The sequence below is a fragment of the Molossus molossus genome, unplaced genomic scaffold (genome assembly GCF_014108415.1).
Source record: "Molossus molossus isolate mMolMol1 unplaced genomic scaffold, mMolMol1.p scaffold_m16_p_4, whole genome shotgun sequence".
Lineage (NCBI taxonomy): Eukaryota > Metazoa > Chordata > Mammalia > Chiroptera > Molossidae > Molossus > Molossus molossus.
The window spans coordinates 84,113,183-84,133,693 of NW_023425377.1; the positions used below are offsets into that span (position 1 = coordinate 84,113,183).

General features: G+C 39.2%; 1 protein-coding gene across 1 annotated transcript in view; it reads right to left on the reverse strand.

The window, feature by feature from the left end:
- KIF13B (kinesin family member 13B) overlaps positions 1–20,511 on the reverse strand; it is a 209,586-nt gene that overhangs the window by 17,701 nt on the left and 171,374 nt on the right. Inside the window, exons 36-37 of the mRNA XM_036240641.1 lie at positions 12,049–12,160; positions 6,339–6,472 (exon numbers count right to left, since the gene is read on the reverse strand). Of these exons, the coding sequence (XP_036096534.1) occupies positions 6,339–6,472; positions 12,049–12,160 (246 nt within the window). The remainder of the gene's footprint in view (positions 1–6,338; positions 6,473–12,048; positions 12,161–20,511) is intronic.

A 20,511-nucleotide genomic window follows, 5' to 3' on the forward strand; every position in this document is an offset into this window, starting at 1 on the left:
AAGGTCACAGACAGCAATTTTGTCAGCTGTCACCTCCTCCAGTGCAGTGTCTCTGCATTTCTGGGGCTGAGACAGAAATTGATGACAAACAAAAACAAATCTCCATAAAAATGAGAAACATACGTCTTTATGAATATACTCAAACCAAAATATTTTGTAAAATATTAGAATCTTGGTTTCTAAATCTTCTAATAAACTGTTAACTTCTACTGTACAAGAAAAGATCATGGGTCTTTTCAAATATTGGAATATAATGCTCCCGAATTATAGCATCTTGATCTGAGAATCTGCCAATTCCAAAGAACAGGTTAATAAACATTAATTTTCATTAGAGTTTCACCGTGGTTGTATCTTTGCATGAAAGAGGGAACTGAACATTCTTGTTTGAAAATGTCAAGGACACTCTGATTAAAAGCACTTTCTGATAACAGTCATCCCTTCATTACACAGCTTCTGCATCTCTTCCACCTACACTAACAACGAAAACACAAGGAATGAGTGGAATAGGACCTATTCCATTCCTCCGTTCTTACCTGGACTATTTTTATATGCTCAAAAGCTTATTTTTAAAGTAGAAGTGACACAAATCCCATGGTTTTTTAAGAGCACCCTGCTATCTATAAGCCATTTGACTTACCCACAGCTGTAACCACTCCCTCATTAATCTCAGTTCTTTCATTCCACGCTTTCACGCCAGGGCTGTGGGGACGAGCCTTACAGGATTCTTCCCTGCCTCTGGTGTCCATCTGCCTCGAACGCTTATACAGTCAGCTCTCTCAGTCATTGTTTGGTCAAACTATAAATAACTCCTTGAATCTTTCCTCATAAATCATTTCTGATGCTATTCTCTGAAATCATTCCAATTGGTCAATGTACTTCTGGTAGTAACATAGCCAGAACCAAAGCAATAACCTAAGAGTGGTCTAATTTTGCCAAAGGGCAGCCACAGGCAGTGGGTAGGTGGGTCAGGGTGAGTTTCCGGATTATTGTGACTGCTTCAGAGAAGGAGTTTAAGTCTTCAAACTAAACTTTGACAAAAACAGGAAAAGGAAGAAGTTTTAACACCTTTCATCATAGTTAGGTGGGAAATAGAGAGAGAAATGGCTTTGAAAATCATGAAAAGAGAAAGATGGGGGTATGGCAGAAATAAGAATATGATATCATACATGGTCAATTTGGTTACCATTTACCATCTCTGTCGGGCCTCAAACCTTTGGGTTTTTTTGTTTGTTTTGTTTCTTTGTGTTGTTTCACATGATAACTCTTAAGCGACGTTATCTTATGCAATACTGATATCAATATTCATCCCTTCCTATATTGTAAAATTGATCCAGATTCTGATTTCTATTTTTAGGTACTATATGCACTGATTTCTATTTTTCTGGGTCCTATCTTTGATATCATTCTAAAACCTACAAGTTGGAATCCTTACTCTGTCCATTGGAACCTCACTCTGTTTTGAAGGTTGGGTAGGGATGGGAGAAGTATGAGCCACTAGAGAACCCCTAATGGTTCTGGCTATGGAAAATTTTAGAGTAGTAGCTATTTCCGCAGTAAGTGAAAAAATCCCATTCCAAGTCTAAAGTATTCCGGGATCTGTCTTTTCAACAAAGCCCAGGTGAGATAGTCTTAAACTTAACTCTGACCCACACGTAAATTTAAGGATTTTTAGTCTGTAATTGATTATTTAATTATTATTTATATAGGCCGCCAAAGTTAATGAACTAACAAGGCACAAACGGCAAATAAAAAACAGAATCAAAAGAGAGAGCAGGGTCCACAGTGTCTGTGCAGTCCTCATGCTACCGGTAAGTCACTCCCCCAGACCTACGGCAGAGCCCAGCACTGGACAGGGGACCCAGAACATCCATCAGCATGACCTTTTGTTTTAGGCTAGCTAGACTGGTGATGCAGAGGGAGGCCACAGCCATGGTATGCCTTTATTTCCATAATGTATTGAACAAAGTTTCCCATAATCTCATTGGCAGAGAGAGAAATGTGGATTGGAGATGGAAGTTACTGAATATGTACAGCTGAAGTGTGCTAATCGGTCATTCTGTGACTTGAGGAATGGTCTCTAGTTGCATATGACAGGGGTCTCTCTTCCACCCTATATTGTTTAGTATTTTATGACTCAAATGCAGACAGACTACGCCCTTTAAAAGTTTGTATATGATAGCTAGAACGTGTACATAAGCACTCAAAAAATATCCTGATAACCTAGAAATGTTAAAACAAAATCAAGATGCAAAACCTTAGAAATGAATCTAAAGTTACTTATTTAAGCATTTTTACACATCAATTAAACAATAGTAATAAAAGAGAACTCATTGACAAGAGTGTAAACAAACAGAAAAAAAGGTAACGTTACTTGACCAGAAGCATAATGAGCTCATAATACTTGCCTTTAAAAAGAGAGAGAGAGTGCAATCATATGCTACCTTGGTAGACGAGTACATTATTTAGAAGAGGGAGACAAGAGTTGCACTATGTTCAAGCGTAGGGATTACTGTATCGCTTCTGGGCTCCTCACTTTAAGCAAGATCTTGAGACAACTGAAGAATGATGAAGCATTTATTATGGGATGTAACTGATTAATCTATAGCTGTAAAGTCTGGAGTAAGCCTAAGGGAAGACAGAACCTCCCTCTTCCCTCCCTTTAACTCCTGAGTAGTAGCAGAGAAAACTCAGAGTCCAAGACTGGATGGAAATAAGCCAACCTTTTCTCTAGAAGACCTGGAAGTTCCACAGGGAGGGTAAGGCTAGATTATCAAAAGAAGTAAGCATCTCAACTTTTAGGTTTCAAATATGATTTCCACGTGCATGGGATGCCATTAGAGTAAAAAAAACTGGGGAATACTAAAGTAGCCAATGCCACATTGTTTTTGTTGCTGTTATTTTGAGCACTAAAGTGTTGCATTTCAAAGGATAAAACACCATTCAGGTATAACAACTTAAAGCAAATTGAAAGTGGCCCAAGTAATGGAACCTCTATATTGATGTTGTCATTTAAAATGATAATTGACTTCTCTTAGTGCTTTAGCAGAGATAGTCATAAACTGAGATGAACACAAGCATCTTTGATCAACTAAATCCACAATGATAAGCAAAGATTTTCCCTCCTTTAGGAATGGTTCTTTAGTGGAACTTACATCAATCCAAGAAAGAAAGTTCATTAATATGTCTTGATATCTCAAATCCCCACTCAGGGTTGGTCAAGGCCACTCTAAACTCAAATGTGCTTCCTCACAGTGGCCTTTCTTGGCCACTCTCATAGTGCACCTCTCTACAGAGACCTAGAAGCCATGGGAAGACTTAGGAAAGAGCAGTACAAGTGGAAGGAGAACAACTATTAAGACGGAAAGAAGCTTCATGAGTTACTGAGATTTAAAACAAACAAAACATGGCCCATATGGCTTAGTATGGTGAACAAAGAGGAGAACAAAGGGAATAAGCGCAAAGATCAGGGGACCACATCACACAGGGTGCTGTCAGCCACAGGAAGGAATTTAGATTTTATTCAGTCTCGGTGAGAAACAGTGGAAGGTTTCAAGCCATGGACTAATGTAAGCATTTACAATAACACTCCGGCTGCTTGGTAAATGATAGACTATTGTGAGGCAAAAACCGCATCTGACAGACCAACTGGTAGGCTGCTGCGACAGCCGAGAGCCAGCAGTGGCATGGATGAACGATGGGCAATGCAGAAGGGCAGAAGTAACAGGATTGGAAGTAGTACCTACACAATTTCACTGATGCACTATTTGTAAGATGTAAGCAACCAGGTAGATGTTTGTGCTACATACTGAGATGGGCATGTCTTTTAGTAACTATTTTGTGTATTGGGAGGAAGCAGACTTATGAACTGAAACAAACAGTAATGTTTTGGACTTATAAAATGTGAATGCCTCGCTGATATGTAAGTAGAGAAGTTGAACAGGCAAAGCCAGAGCTCAGGGGCAGAGTCTGGGCAGCAGGTGAAAATGTGAGCATTGTCAGTGTATAAATAGTTTAAGCCTTAGAACTGAATGACATTACCCAAGCAAAGAATTAAGTTCAAAGAAGAGGAAAAAGAGGTCCCAGGACAGAGCTCTGGGGCACCTGAATATTAGCAGCTTGAAGGAATAAACGAAGCCAGGAAAGGCATCAAGAATGGCTGAGCAGCCTCCCTGGTGTGGCTCAGTGGTTGAGCTTGGACCCATGTACCAAGAGGTTCTGGTTTGATCCCCATTCAGGGCACATGCCTGGGTTGCAGACTCGATCCCCAGTAGGGGGCATGCAAGAGGCAGCCAAATGATGTTTCTCACTCATTGATGATTCTATCTCTCTCATCCTCTCCCTTCCTCTTTCTCTAAAAATCAATATTTTATTAAAAAAAAAAAAAAGGACTCAATAGTCAGCAGAAGGAAAGTTGGCAAACGCCATAGCACTGAATGAAGCCTAGGGATGAAAGTGTTGTAGCTGGAAGATCAAGTCAGATGGAGACAGAGATGGTGCAGGGAAGATGTAGCTCCCTAGTGACCTTGAGAAAAGGTCCTTCAGTGGAGTGTGTGTTGCAAACCAGTTGGAACATTTGAGCTCTACTTTGCACATCTTTGTTATTTTATTTAATTTTTCATTTATTTATGAATTATAAAATAGTTGGGAACACCTTCCCCAACACCTTTGCTCATATATGCTCAAAAGAAGTAAACTGAATGAGCAACTATTGCTCTAAGATATCTTTAAAATATTGCAAGATTAACTCTCTTAAATTGGACATTACAAATCAGTTATCCTCTAATCACTAGATTTGTTTCTAACATATTATTGTTCTTGCAAAAGAAACAATCACTCACTGTCAAACAGTAAAAACAATTTCTGATTGTAGCAGGTGATTTGACTTGCTACATCAAAAACTCAGAGTAGCTTTAAAAAATAATTGTAACTATAGTGGACTGATTCAATGACTTCTAATGCCATTCCAGTTTCCTTTAATACATATAACTCTGTCTTCACCAAACAGCAATGGAAAAACGGTGGTTATCAAACTTTAACATAAACAAGAATCACCTTGGCTGCTTAAAAAGGCAGATTATAGGGCAGATTATAAGGTGAGGTATGGCTTGAGATCAGGCTGTATATTTTTTTTAGTTACCCTTTTAAAAAGTTACCATGGAAATTCTGACGCAGTCCATGAATCATACTTTGCAAAATAACAATGTGGGAGTTTAGAACAGAATACTGAATGCAATGACAAACCCCTGGGAAAATCATCTTTGCCTACCCCAACTCCACCAGGTATTAAACCTGCTATTTCTTTTAGCTCTCACAGTCATAGTTTCATTTTGATAACTGTCAAGCACCCATTATATGCCTAGTTAAATTTAAACATTTTCAAACGTTCAATGTTTAATTTTTTTCATCTAATATGTGTAAATGTATGCTTATGCTTATATAATGGTAGGCTGAAAAAAATCTGTATCTGCACAGCAGCCTTACAAAAGTAACACCATCACCCTTGCATATGCATTCACGAACTCAGAAAATTCTTTAAATAGTTAAGGTCTCAGACAAGAACTCACCTGCTTTTCTGTAACCTGAATATTTAAGTGAATGTGGGGAAGCTAATGTCAAAAGACCTATTTCAACAACTAAACTTGCACTGTATGTGTTTTTGAATGAGTATAAATAAATCCTCATTTATCAATTTCTGCTGAATTCACACCTATATATCTAGAAATTGCATTTCCCACAGGCTTCCCATTCACCATCTCATAAGAACAGTTTCTTGATTATTTGGAAAGCCCTTTAACATTTTCTCTAAAACTTATTCTAAATCTGGGTTGAGTTTTAGAGAAAAAAAGGGAAATAAGACAAATGATCATTTTTAATATTTTAAGTGAAAGACCAGGTAAACCACAGTAGAGGAAAAAGAGGTTGCGAGGGAAGGACAGTGATAATATAAAATTGTTTGAAATGAGAAATGAAATCAAGAATTAAAAATAGAATTACATTTTCTGTTTGGCAATACACAAGCAACACTAAGTGCACTTCATAAATTTTACTATTGTTGCTCTAAGTGATATTACCATAAATCACATTAGGAGCATACTTGGCATTTTTTAAAAGCAAAAAGGATTGAGAGTGTCAATAAGTTTAAACAGCTCTGTTATCTCTGAAGAGAGGGGAAGAGAAATTATCACAAGCTTTTACCAGGTCTAAAAGCCCAGTCCTAACACTCCCTGCACCCCGCATGGTTGCCATCACTCTCCTTCCAGCTCCAGTGCAACACAGAGCACCGCTCTGCCGGCCATCTGTTAGAGAAACCTTCACCGCTGCCTTCCTGATGCTCTTACCTGGTGTGCAAGGGCAGGAGGCTGTTTGCCCCTTTTCTCATCGCGCACAGGGAAGAGAGACTTCAGGAGCTTGGGCATCTGTGGCACGAAGGATTTGACTGGATTCAGGTAGGAGGCCGCTAAGCTACCCAGTCCTGTCAAAATATTAAAAGGAAAAGAAATCAGGCAAAAACAATTACACAGACATTTCTTTACTGTAAATTTGACAAATATAATCTGTAAACAAATCTAACAAATATAAATTTTAAAAAAGGTATCCTTTAAACATTAATATCAAAAAGAACCAGTATTATTATAGTTGTCCTCAAACACAATGGGGTTTCCTTTTCCAACTAAAGAGCAGCAATTGGGGTACTTCTAAAATGTTCTAATCTCCAGTGTTCCTGTTAGCAGGTTAAGTCCTGTCACTAACTGGTTCTAGCACTAACTTCTGCTCCGGAATATGGTAGAGTTTGTCACTGTTAAGTCACATAGCTGATGATACACATGCGTGGCACTCCATTTAGACTAAACTCTTTGAAGTCAGGGACTAGGTCTTATTCAACCGTGCTCTTTACTGTGTTAAAAGCAACTGACCTTTCAGGAAGAGAATAGTGTTTTAGTTGTTTTTACAAGAAAGGAACATAGGCCCTGAACCATCCATGTTCCTAACTGCTCTTAATTACCAAAGGCTGGGATCAAATGTGCAGATAATGCCTACGATATACGCTTTCTTTCCCCTTAGTGAATAAAACTAAAATTTTAGAAAAATCTAATCCAAGTCATAAATGATAAAACATTGTATCCTCATAACACTTTATTTTTAATAATATATTTTTATTGATTTTTTAGAGAGAGAAGGGAGAGAGAGATAAAAACATCGATGTGAGAGAGATACATCGATCGGCTGCCTCCTGCGGGCCACCTCCTGGGGATCGAGCCCTCAACCCAAGCATGTGCCCTGACTGGGACTCGAACTGGGACCTCTCAGTCCATGGGAAGACACTCAATCCACTGAGCCACACCGGCCGGGCAGGAAGCAATTATTTTGAAATCAGGAGGGAGGTACTTGACGGGGCACATCATGGTACTCTTTCTACTTTGTATGTTTGGTATTTTTCATAGTAAAAGGAGTCTTCAAAGTGAGGGCAAGATAAAAACTTTAATGTATAAAATAAAGAGTTTGTCACTAAAAACAATTGCTAAAAGCACTAATGATGGATATAATTCACTAAAAAAGCAACTAAACTCAAAAGAACAGAGTGGAGTACAAGATGCAATAATGATCAAGGCAAAGTGGTAAATATGTAAATCAAGTACTATAGATTATATATATAGATTATACATACACAATTCATTTACAGAATTTTAAAACAAGCTGGTATTCTATAACCCAGTATTTTCATTCCTAGGTATTTACTTGAGAGAACAGTTCACAAAAAGGCTTATATAAGACCAAGCTTTGTCAAAGTAGCCAAAAACTGGAAAGAAACCAAATGCCCAGAAATAGAACTGATTAAAAATGATAATAAATTCAATTGTGATAATGAAATATGTCACAGCAATGAAAAAGAATAAATTAGTGATACATGCAGCAGTATGGATAACTTGAACAGAAATGTTGAACAAAAGAAACCAAACACAAAATGAATATATATTGTATAATTCCTTTTTTTTTAAAAGAATAGTTTCCTGGTTTTTAGAGAGAAGGGAAGGGAGAAGAGAGAAACATTGATGTGAGAGTATAACACTGATTGGCTGCCTCCTGCATGCCCCCTACCAGGAATCGAGCCCACAACCTAAGCATGTGCCCTGACCAGAATTGAACCAGCAACCAACTGAGCCACACTAGAAATGAACTGTATGATTCCTTTTATATGAACTTGTAGAACAAGCAAAACTACTTTGAAATCAGAACACTGGCTGACCAGGAGAGAGTAACTGGAGTCACATAAATCTTCTTTCTATATCATGACAGGGGTGTAAGCTAAATGGGTAAATACATGCATCAAAACTCATTAAATATGACCCATCATCAAGTTAAAAACAGTCAACAGAATAGAACATGAGATGGTCCAGATGTTGGATTTAACATATAAAAACTTTAAAGAAGCCCTGGCCAGTTTGGCTCAGCAGTTAGTGTGTTGGCCTGTGGACCAATGAGTCGTGGGTTTGATTCCAGTCAAGGACACATACCTCGGTTGCGGTTCGTCTCTGGCCCTGGTTGGGGTCGTGCAGGAGGCAACCAGTTGATGTGTCCCTCTCACACTGGTGTTTCTCTCTCTCTCTTTCTCTCTTCCATCCCACTTTACCTAAAGATAAATGGAAAAATATCCTCAGGTGAGGATTAAAAAAAAGAGACTTTAAAGAAACTTTTATAACCCTGGCTGGTTTGGCTCAGTAGTTAGAGCGTCGACCCATGGACCGGGGAGTCCTGGGTTCGGTTCCTGCTAAGGGCATGTACCTCAGTTGCAGTTTGTCCCCAGCCCCAGTTGGGGTTGTGTGGGTGGCAGCCACTCGATGTGTCCCCCACCCCACCCCCCCCGGCTCTATCTGAAGAGGAATGCGCAAAAAAAAAAAAGTCCTTGAGTGAGGACCAAAAAAAAAGGGGAAAAAATAAACTTTTATACACAGGTCTAAGGATGTAAAGAAGAATATAGTCTCAACAAATATACAGATAGGGAACACTAGCAAAGAAAGTAAAACTATTACAAAAAAGAAGCAATTGGAAATTCTAGAACTGAAAATAATAATAACTGAAACAAAAATTTCCCTGAATGTGTTTAGCAGAAGACTGGAAATGGCAAAAGAAATGATCCAACCAGAAGAAACAAGAATAAGATAAAAAGATTAAAAATAGGAATTAAAAAAAATAGAGCTTCCATAACCTGGGCAATGTTAAACAATCCAACATATGTGTAATTGGATTCTCAGAAGGATTATAAAGAGAGGAAAGAACAGCAGAAAAAGTTTAATGAATAGCTGAATGTTGCCCTAATTTCTTGAAAAACTCAACTTATAGATCTAAGTACATCAGTGAAACCCAAGCAAGATAAACACTAAGAAAACTATACCTAAGCCCATCATTGTCCAATTGTCCAACTGTTTGAGAGAGAAAGAGAGAGAGAAAGAGAGAGAGAGAAAATTTTGAAAACAAATAACATAAATAAAGACATTATATGTAGGGGGAAAGTGACAGAAATATGACTGGATTTTCATCAGAAAAGGAGTCTAAAATATAATGTAAATCTCTGAAGTGCCGAAAGAAATAAACTATCAACTCAAAATTATCTAGAGAAAATATCCTTCAACAAAAGAAGGTGAAATAAAGATTCTCAAAAGGGGAGAACTACACAGTAAGAAATAGATAAGAGGATACTCCTTAGGCTAAAGAGAAATGCTATCAAATGAATATAAGGTCTTTAGGAAGGGCTGGATAATGCCAAAAATAATACATGTGAAGGAAAATATAAAATATTTTCTATAGTCTCTTAATTTCCTTAAAAGCGGCTATTTTAAAGCAAAAGAAATAACAGTGTAAAATGGGTTCATAACATCTGGAAAGTAAAAGATACAACGATAATACAAAATAAGGGAGGGAGGGGAACAGTTAGATGGAATTACACTGTTGCAAAGCTCTTATATTTGTGCAATGGGAAGTGATATTAATTCATAGGTTATAATAGGTTAAGAATACACACTAGGGTCCTTGAGCAAAAACTTTACTAAGTAAACAAACAAATGCAGGCATACCTGAAAGCTAAGAGAGAAAATAAATCAAACACTAAAAAATATTTTTCTTTTCTTTTTGGGGGGAAGAGGGAAATAACCATTTTATTTATAGCTATGAGATCCTATACAACTCTCCATACTTCCCCATTGGGTTTTCTTTCTTTCTTTCTTTCTTTTCAATTACAGTTTACATTCAATATTATTTTGTATTAGTTTCAGGTATACAGCATAGTGGCTAGAGTATATGACTATCTAAAATATATTTTTCAGTTAAACCAAAAGAAGGCAAAAAGGAGATCACAGTGAAAAAAAAGATAGAAAGGCCAAATAAAAACCAGCCCTGACCAGGTACATCAGTTGATTAGAGCTGATAGTTTGCTCTCTGATCAGGCCACATAAAAGAATCAACCAATGAATGGATCAATAAATCAAGAAGTAGAACAACAAGTCGATCTTTCTCTCTCTCTCTCTCTGAAAATCAATTAAAAAAAAACAAAACCAATAGCAACGTGGCAAACATAATAATAATATTAGATGTAAAACAACTAAACATACCAATTAAAAGGCAGAAATTGTCAGACTAGATGTAAAACAAAAGCTAGCCCTAACTATAGCTGTCTACAAGACAATCACATTTATTTATTTAATTTTTTTTTTAATCCTCACCCAAAGATATTTTTTCATTTTTATTGTTTCAGACAGAGTGGGAGGGAGAGAGAGCACAAAACATCAATTGGTTGCCTCCCACATGACCCAGACCAGGGCCAGGGACCAAACCTGAAACCAAGGTACGTGACATTGACTGGAATCAAACCCTCGACTCCTTGGTCCATGAGCCAGCTCTAATTGCTGAGCCAAACCAGCCAGAGCAAGACAGTCACTTTTAATTTAAAGACCAATAGAGGCTAAAATTTAAAAGACTGAGAAAAAGATACACTGTGCAAACAACAAGCAAAAGAACGTTGATATGGCTATATTAATATCAAGCAAGACATATTTCCAAGTAACTATTACCAGAAATATAAAGGGACATTTCGTAATGAGAAAAATCACTTCTTCAGGAAAAAATAACAATCCTTATAGGTATATACCTAATAGCAGTTTCTAAGTGAATGATGAAAAAACTGATACAATTAAAGGGGAAAACAGACAATTTTCACAATCATATTTGGAGATTCAATGCCTCCTCTCAGTGACTGATAGAACAGAAAAAAGGCAATAAGGATAGAGAGTTGAGATTATCAACCACTCTGACCTAACTGATATACCCAGAACACGATGCCCAAAACAGAACAGACATTCTTTTCAAGTACAAATAGAATGTTCACCATGACAGAACAGTCTCAAAAAATTTCAAAAGACTGAAATATTAAAGAATCTATTCTCTAATTATAATGAAATTAAATAAGAAATCATTAAGAAGGACCCCCCCCCCCAGATATATGAAAATGAATTAACATGCTCAATAATCCATGACTCAAAAATAAGTCAGAGGGAAATGAGAAAATATTCTGAGTATAATAATAAAAGCACAGCATACCAAAATTATGCCAAAATTTGTGAAATGAAGAAATAACAGAAATCAAAACCAAATGCTGGTTCTGTGAGAAGACTAATAAGAAAATACTTCCCAAGTCATTTTATAAGGCCAACATAATCATGATACCAAAAGCAAACAAAGACATTATTATGGGAAAAGTACAGACAGATATTCACTATAGAACAAACATATACACAAAAACCCTTAAAATGTTAGCAAAAGGAATCAAGCGGATATAAAGGATAACACGTCATGATCAAGAGACATTTATCACAGGGATGCAAGACAAAGTCAACATTCAAAAATCAATGTAATTCAACACGTTAAGACAAAGGGAAAACCCCAGATGGGCATGAACTAGTGGGACAGCGGTCACCTAGTAGGAAATCCTGACTTAAACTATTTCTGAAAGCTGCTCAAATTTCATGACAGTGATTGACAAATGAAAATATAACTTACCTGCATCAGGAGAATGGTTATTTTGGGGACAACTAGGGAGGGATGGGGCACCTGGAGCTGCTCCTCTGGAAACCGTGATTTGCGATACATCCTGTTGACTTTCCCACCGGCCCTATTAAGGACAAAATTGGTAATTTTGATTAAAATCAATCATAGAACAACAACAAAAGTCTAAAGATATTTAAGAAACAAAAATCTGTTATATATTACTAAAGCATTATTCCCCTGACAGGACATGATCGGTTTGATTACATAAGCACTTTCCCTCTCGGAACTTTTCACCTTCTGCACAGCACTAATTTCCCTAATAGTAGTGAAACCTCACACTGGATCTCCCTCCAACTGACCATGTACAGTCTCCACAGTTCCATCCTAACATTCTTCCTACTACATCATGCTACTTCCCACAAAATATGGATATATTAACCTATTCCTCTGAAACCCTCCCTTGTGTTCTGCTTCCTGCTCTTCGGCCTCACAGTACCCCTTTTCTCTGAGATTCCCGACTGAACCCCAGGAACAACTGTAGTGGTGGCAGGCGTCCCTCCTCTCCTCTCCAGGAGTGCATCTTTCCATCTGTTCATATCCTCGTGAAAGTAAAAGTCCTACAACAGGGTATCACCACACTTCTCATTTTAAAAAGAGATTAATTTCAGTTAAGCCCAAATCAAGTAATCGCAAGTTTCCAATAAAGGAAGTCTCTGAATTAAGAAGTTTTATCGTACTCTCAACTTATTTTATAAATTCCCATTAAAGAGATGTCATTGCATAATACCAGAACAGTGCTAGCAGGTGATGGACTAATTTACCACTCTAAAGCTCGTGGTGAGCCACAAAAATGGATGGTGATTTTTTTTTTATCCTCACCCAAGGACACTTTTCCACTTTTTGTTCAGACAGAGTGGGAGGGAGGGAGGGAGGGAGAGAGAGAGAGAGAGAGAGAGAGAGAGAGAGAGAGAGAGAAACATTGACGTGAAAGGGACACATCGAGTGGCTGCCACACACATGACCAACCAGGGCCGGGGACAAACTGCAACCGAGGTACGTGCCCTTAGCGGAAAACGAACCTGGGTCTCTCTGGACTGCAGGCCGACACTCTAACCGCTGAGCCAAACCCACCAGGGCAAAAATGGTGATATTTTTAACATCGGTCCCATCTAGGAAAGAATGGACCCCAACCAAATATTACAGGTACAAAAACCAGTAATAGAGACAAGATGCTAATCTTTTAAATGCTTTAAGTTCCCTTTTTATCCTTTTATAATCACTCCAACTTTTCCTTTACTAGAATTAAGTAATGGTATTTTATAGTCAGGCAGGCTAGTATTTCACAGATGAGTGACCCTAGCGATTCACTTGCGTTTTCATTAGTAATCACCTGCAAAGCAAGTTCATCACTGCTCCTGAAGATGGATTGAGGTGGAAAGACCTCTTAGGTTTCAGATATGTATTGGAAACCTATCTGCTTTTAGCAGCAACCTAAGTACTGATCATAAAATCAATAAGCCCTAAGTGATCTGGAGCCTGTTTACCTTAGAGAACACTTTTCCCTAGGAACTTTCTCAGCACTTGATATTTTTAAAAATGGCATGATATTTAGCATTAGGAAGCAAGGAAACAAAACAGACAGGAAGAGATGATTCAGGAAACCAGAAATTCTGAAATACTTCACGGAGGAGCATTTGTGTTACTATGAATCACACACTGATTTACATACTTTAATGTTTCATTAATGTCTTTGCATTTACATGGCATTATCTGCCTCGAAGCTGCAGCCCTGTGTACTCTGGGGCATCATAATGAAGTGGCTGAACTCTAGGGTCAACACCCTTCAGAGCTTCGCAGAGGAAAGAAGCCTTGTGCTCTGTTTACAGTGTTCGGCTCGCGCAAGGGTGTTTTGAAGACAACTTACTTAATTTGAGAATAAATTTTCAGAATTTGAATTTTTCTGCCTTGTTTGGCAACTGACAGAGTGGCACTGTGTCCCTCAGGAAAACTACAGAACTGATTTGGAGTCAGCACCTCGGCTGCTTGGTGCATAATGGTCCGGTGACAAATAATGTAGGTGTCACCTCCTCCCCAAGGCGCTCTCGGGGCTCTCCAGCTTCCCGAGTAATTTTTCCCAGTTGGCACTCCCACACACAATGTTACTACCAAATCAGAATGAAAGCAATAACTCTTACTGTCTCGTATATTCAAATAGCTCAAGTGAGAACATTGGAAAGGATGCACACAGGACCCTAATTAATACCGCCTTAGCCATATTGCTAGCCCTATCGGGTAATGAAAAACGGAGACACATTTCCCTTCATCCATCTACCTTAACCGTCATCTTAACCTTGAGGAATCTCGAATGCTAACTGTTCCCAGGTCTCACCGACCAGACACAAGGACACAGAGTGTCTCAGATCACTCTGGGCCAGAAGAACCTGCTTCACAGGGAACAACAAATGTGGATGATGAACTGGGTACAACACCCCTCCGTCCCCTCCGACACCCGCAGACCTCGGGAACTCCGCTGACATCGTTCACTACACTCTTTCTCCTGCAGTACACGTCCCATTCTCCTGCCAGAAGGGAAACCTGTGGTTCAGGGTCTAGCTACACACACTACCCCGTGGGGACAGGCATTCTGTGTCTTTCCAATAAATTGTATATGCCTGGATGTTGTTCTCCCTTTACTGAAATGTTGGGTGAGGGGTGGAGGGAAAGCATCCCAGTTAACGGTACTTTAGAGGGAGATGAACTCAGGACCCAAGTGGGTAAAAAGCACTTGGCCAGACAATGGACTGACTGTTCTGTTCTCTTATGAGCTCAGTTCTCAAAGTAATAGTATGGTGGTTGTTTTGTTTTGTTTTAACTTCTACCACAGTAATCTACACCCAGCACATTGAATCTAAAAAGATAAGTCTGGTATCTGTTTCTAACATTCTGCCGGTCTGGCTATCAAACTTCAGAAGCAGCCTAGACGAAGAGATGAGAGAAAAAACTCTTGCTTCCTTTTGGATCCATACGTGGGCTTCATATGTACTAGTGCTCCCGGGCTGAATTCGGGAAATAGAACCCTACTGGAGACAGCCATCACGCATAGCTAGCACCATGCTTAAAGGCAGACTGAACAGGGGAAAGCACAGGAGACTCTCAGCTGATTTGAGAATGTGGTTTGGTCCCCTGCACACCCTCAGTTTTCTCATTATACTCTAACAGACAGAGAACCTTGGGTTTTCTGTGAAGAGGTCTGTCTTATCAGGAAAGTGACAAAGAGGTCAATAAAGAGAAATGACATTCCAGATTCAAAGGTAGCTCCCAGTGCAACTAAAGGAGTGCCTCACCTTTGGCATCAGCCTTTACTTATTAACTAACTAACTAACTAACTAACTAACTAACTAACTAACGGTGGGTTTCAGGAAGGTAATGTGGCCAAAACACACAAGCCAGCTTTGTTAATCAGATACTCACTGAAGCTTCTAGCTGCTTTTTTGGTCCTCATCCGAGAACATCTTTTCATTTTTTTGTTCAGATAGAGTGGGGGAGAGAGAGAGAGAGAGAGAAACATCGACATGAAAGGGACACATCAAGTGGCTGCCACCCACACAACCCAACCAGGGTCAGGGACAAATTGCAACCGAGGTACATGCCCTTAGCGGGAACCGAACCCGGGTCTCTCTGGACCGCAGGCCGACGCTCTAACCGCTGAGCCAAATCAGCCAGGGCTAGCTGCTTTTAATTGCATCAAAAACTCCAATCAGAAGATGACAAACACTATCTTGCAAATTTATTAAAAATATAATTCCATCTAAAATGGCTTTAGAAATACAAATATTTTTATGTTGACAGTGTTCATTGCATTGCAAAAGATTTCAATGCATAGCCAATCTTGGATTTTTAATTTATTTTTTAATCCTCACCTGAGGACACGCTTCTACCAATCTTTACAGAGAGAAGGAGGGAGTGAAAAAACAAAACATTGTTTGGTTGCCTCTCATATGTACCCTGACTGGGAGATTGAACCTGAATCCTGGATATGTGCCCTGACCAGGAATCGAACCAGTGATGGGACATCACTCCAAAGAACGGATGCATACTGGCCAGGGCTGCACAGGCCATTTTTAGATGAGAAAAAAAATCTGCTGAAATTAATTCTGCACCTAACTATGAGCCCATCTTGATAGACTGGTCATAAAAAGTTTGCTAAGTTTTCATTTGATTTATAAAAAAATTGCCTTAACAATCATGATGAAATATCCAGTAACAGTAAATAGCAATATCACTGCAATTAGGGATATTTTACATTTTTTCATTGAAAAGCTTACAAAGAGTGATTTATGTTAGGCTCTAATGTGAATTTTAAAATTGGGAATAGTTAATAAAATTCAGTTTTGATGGAGCCCCGTGAAACAACCGCAATTTTAATATGTAGCAAGCATCAGTAAGTACGGGTAAGAAACAGGACTGGCTGGATTCAAAGTGTTACAAACTGAGATTGTTTTCAGTATCCCTACTTGCTCTCACCTCCCAAGGGCCCTTATCCCATCAGACTCTCTTTTCCTGCCTCCCTGCCACACCTTTTAGTGTCACTTTGCTCCAAATGATTAATCTTTGTCATGATATTAAATGAAAATTAGGAGAGAAAGAGAGACCTGAACCTACTCTGTGGCCATTCCTCGACTCCACACATTATTTCGGCTAACCTGAACGTTCCCAGGTCACCCGGGAGAACACAGCATGCCAGTGTGGGTCAGCGGACTGAGTGTCGGCCCAGGGACTGAGAGGTCCCAGTTTGATTCCCGGTCAGGCAGGGCACATGCCTGGGTTGCGGGCTTGATCCCTGATTGGGGGCGTGCAGGATGCAGCCGATCGATGTTTCTCTCTCACAGGCATGTTTGTATCTCTCTCTCCATTCCTCTCTCTCTAAAAAAACAACAATAAAAACATATTTTTAAAAAAAATCTTACTGTATAATTCTGATTTCATAATCAAGATCAGAGGGACAGACATACAGGTTAATGTAAACAACCCAGAAAAAGGGCATGCAAGTTTGCAAGGTAGATTAACCAATGTAATTATAATTTTCAATATCTCAAAACAAATTTTCTAGAATTTTAAGCATCAAGTCCAGTTTAAAATTATATTACTGACATATCTCTCTTGAACATTCAATACTCTTGTACAAAGAAACCAAGATGGCCCAGCTGAGCAAAGTTCTGTGGTGCCGGAAGAATGCTCAAAGCACTTCTGCCATGTTTTCACTCCTCTCCCCAGCCCTATGCTTAGCAAAGGAACATCTTCTCAAATATTTATTTGTACTACTTGCTTGACATGAATTAACTCCAACTCCTCCCATTCCAGAGCCTTCTAAATTCAATAAGATGCTGTAGCTCCTGGTCTCTTTTGACAGATACTTTTACAGCCTCAGACCCAGTTAACAGGGAACATTTGAAAGGAATCATGCATACTGACAACCAAAGTTATTTTTACAAAAGGTGAAGAGCCAAAAAATTAGTACAGTGTCAAATGTAGTCATCTTATAAAAACTACATTTAAAAATGCATTCTTAACCTCAAGGCAAAAGGAAGAGTGGTAAATTGTAGATAGTGGGATAGTACTTGTATCCCACTCATTAGGAAAACCTAATGAATTAATTACCTCTCCCTGGATCTCTGAGAACTGAAGAATACAGGAAGTCCCCAAAAGAAAAGAAAAAAACAACAACATGAGTCCTTGAGATTTTCCAAAACAATATCTTCAGTCATCTTTCCTTTAGGATTTTGTGCACAAATTATTACAGATAAACCAATTGGAGGCCCTCTCAAACCACTACATATAAGAGAATAAAAACTTCTAGCAACTTCAAAGGTAAAGGATAAAATTGTTACATTTTAATTTATTTAATTTTTAAAGAGGTAATATGTTCACAGGATTCAAAACCAAACAATATAAAAAGGCATACGTACTGTGGGAAATCACCTACTTCTCCCCTTGCCTGCTCAGTTCCCCATGTATTTCCACCCTTTCCCCAGGCAGGTAAGAAGTGGTATTAGTCTTTCATACATTCTCAGCTGGTTTCTTATGTATATATAAGCAAATCTATATACAGCCACACACTTCCCTCTTGTCCCTTCCTGAAATAATACAAATGGCAGCACTATATCCTACATTTTTTTTTTATTATTAAATTTTAGAGAGAGAGGAAGGGAGAGGGAGAGAGAGACAGAAACATCAATGAGCGAGAACATCGACTGACCGTCTCCTGCATGCCCCCCACTGGGGATCGGGTCCACAACCTGGGCATCGGCCCTGACCGGGAATTGAACCAGCAACTGCTTGGGACAACACTCAACCACTGAGCCACACCGGCCGGGCTATATCCTGTATTTCATTTTTAATTACTTAGTATATCCTGGTGACAGACCAAGTTTACATTCTGAACTTCCGTATTAGTACCTGAAGGGGTTCTTAATTGTTTTTACAGCTGCATAGCATCCCATTTATTTATTTGTGCATGTGTGTGCACACCCAGGTGCAGATAAAATGTATTTAACCAGACTAAACCAATGGACATTTAGTTTGTTTCTAATTTTCTGCCATTAGAAACAATGTCATAGTGGACAGTGTTGTATATAGGTCATTTCACATGTATATAAGCACTGCTGCCGCTTAAAGGGATTTAATAGGGTATGGATCATTTGTATTAATTAGATTAAACACTACCCAATCTTGAGGAACTGTATTATGTGTAGCGTTCATAACAAACTTTGAATTCAAGGCAATACCATACTTAAGAGATATTTTTTATTGTTTCATTTAAAAGGCCACAGGGAGAACTCTTTTCCTTGCTGCTAATGTGGGGAGGGTGGGGAACAAGGAGAGTTCTTATCTCACTAGTAAAAAATTATAATTTTAACAATATTTATTTTCTCTAAAAATCTGTTAAGATGCTCTGATTTGATGATAAAACTACTGAGGGGCCCCTCATCAGAAAACAGGGGAACTACCCTGCTTTCCCTACTGAAGTGAGCCTGAAATCAAAACTTCATTGCTTACTGTTGTTTCCTAGCATCGCAGTTATAATCCTCTGTCACATGAATTTCCCTATTCATTAGACAGGTCCATCCATAAACATCTGTCTTAGAATAGTTCTCCTCTACCTCTCCCCTAGAGAAAAGCAAAGGTCTCTAATTTTGACATGTAAGCATTTATTTAACCTGCAGATCTGCACACAAGCGAGAAGTTCACGGGATGGTGACAAGATGCAGACTGAAGTCCAGTTATATCTGGCAACCTTTCGGGGATCGTGGGTGCCAGAGTTCAAAAGAAGGCACAATGATAGTTCCATGGCTGAACGGGGAACAAAGTCAGGAATGGCAAGCTGGCCCCTTCTGCTTTCCCTGACAACATTTCCATGTTTGCCAGAGGGTGGGAACTGCATGGTTGAGAAAGACTCAAACTGGGGAGGAAACGGTATTTAACCTTTTTGAAGTGTACGCCAACTTAAACTATGTGTTGCAGTAAAGTGGAGACATCCACGTTCCTGTTGCTGGACAGCACGGTAACATCAGGAGCGTCTGAGAGGATGGAAATCAGACTCTCCTCAGAGTCACTAAGCTACCCAGGCACCCCAAGAAATCAAGATGACTCAAACAAAACTGTGTAACAAAACTGTGTAACGTTATATTTACTCATTGAAATGACACATCCAGCTAACTTCGCCCCAGTCCTTCACAGAAATTGCCCTGGGAAAGGTCTCCAAATAAACTCTTAATTGTCACATCCAAACAGTTTTTTTTAGTACTCAGTTTACAATCTCTAAAGAATCTAGAAGGAGACCCTCTTACACCCCCCCGCCCCCCCATTTCCAAGCCACTCTCCCTCCTAGGTGTTCTGTCCCCTCTGAGGACTCCTTTCTGTCGCTCTGGCCAGCGTCTGCTCCTGCACTGGCCCAAGTACCATCATCATGCCCTCATCGCTTCCCTCCCACTCGTTCAACTGTGCCCTGACTTCCCAAAGCTGTCTTCACCCAGGCTTCCAGATGCTCCAACTAGCCTAGAAACCTTCATGTCAAAAACGGAACTAAGTAATTTTCTTCCCCAAGCCTGTCTCTCCTACAGTTCATCTCTGAATACTGTCACCCAGAAACCCAGATGTCATCCCAGTCTCCTCCATTGCCCAACCTCATTCTTCATGCCCACAGAGTTCTGGAGATTCTACCTCCTTGATACATCTTCCATCTTTCCTCCTTCCCCTCCCCACTGCTGAAACTTCTCCTGGACTCATCGCTCTACCCTCCAATTTAAGTGTTTTCATACTTTTGCCTTGATAACTACATACATTTGTACTATATATGTTATTCTAATGTAATTTTAAGGATCACAAGCAGGAACACAAGTGGGGGTTTAGGTGAAGTGTTAAAAAAAACCTTCCTAGTTCCAATGTAAGCAAGCCGTTTCTGCCCTGTTGCTGCTT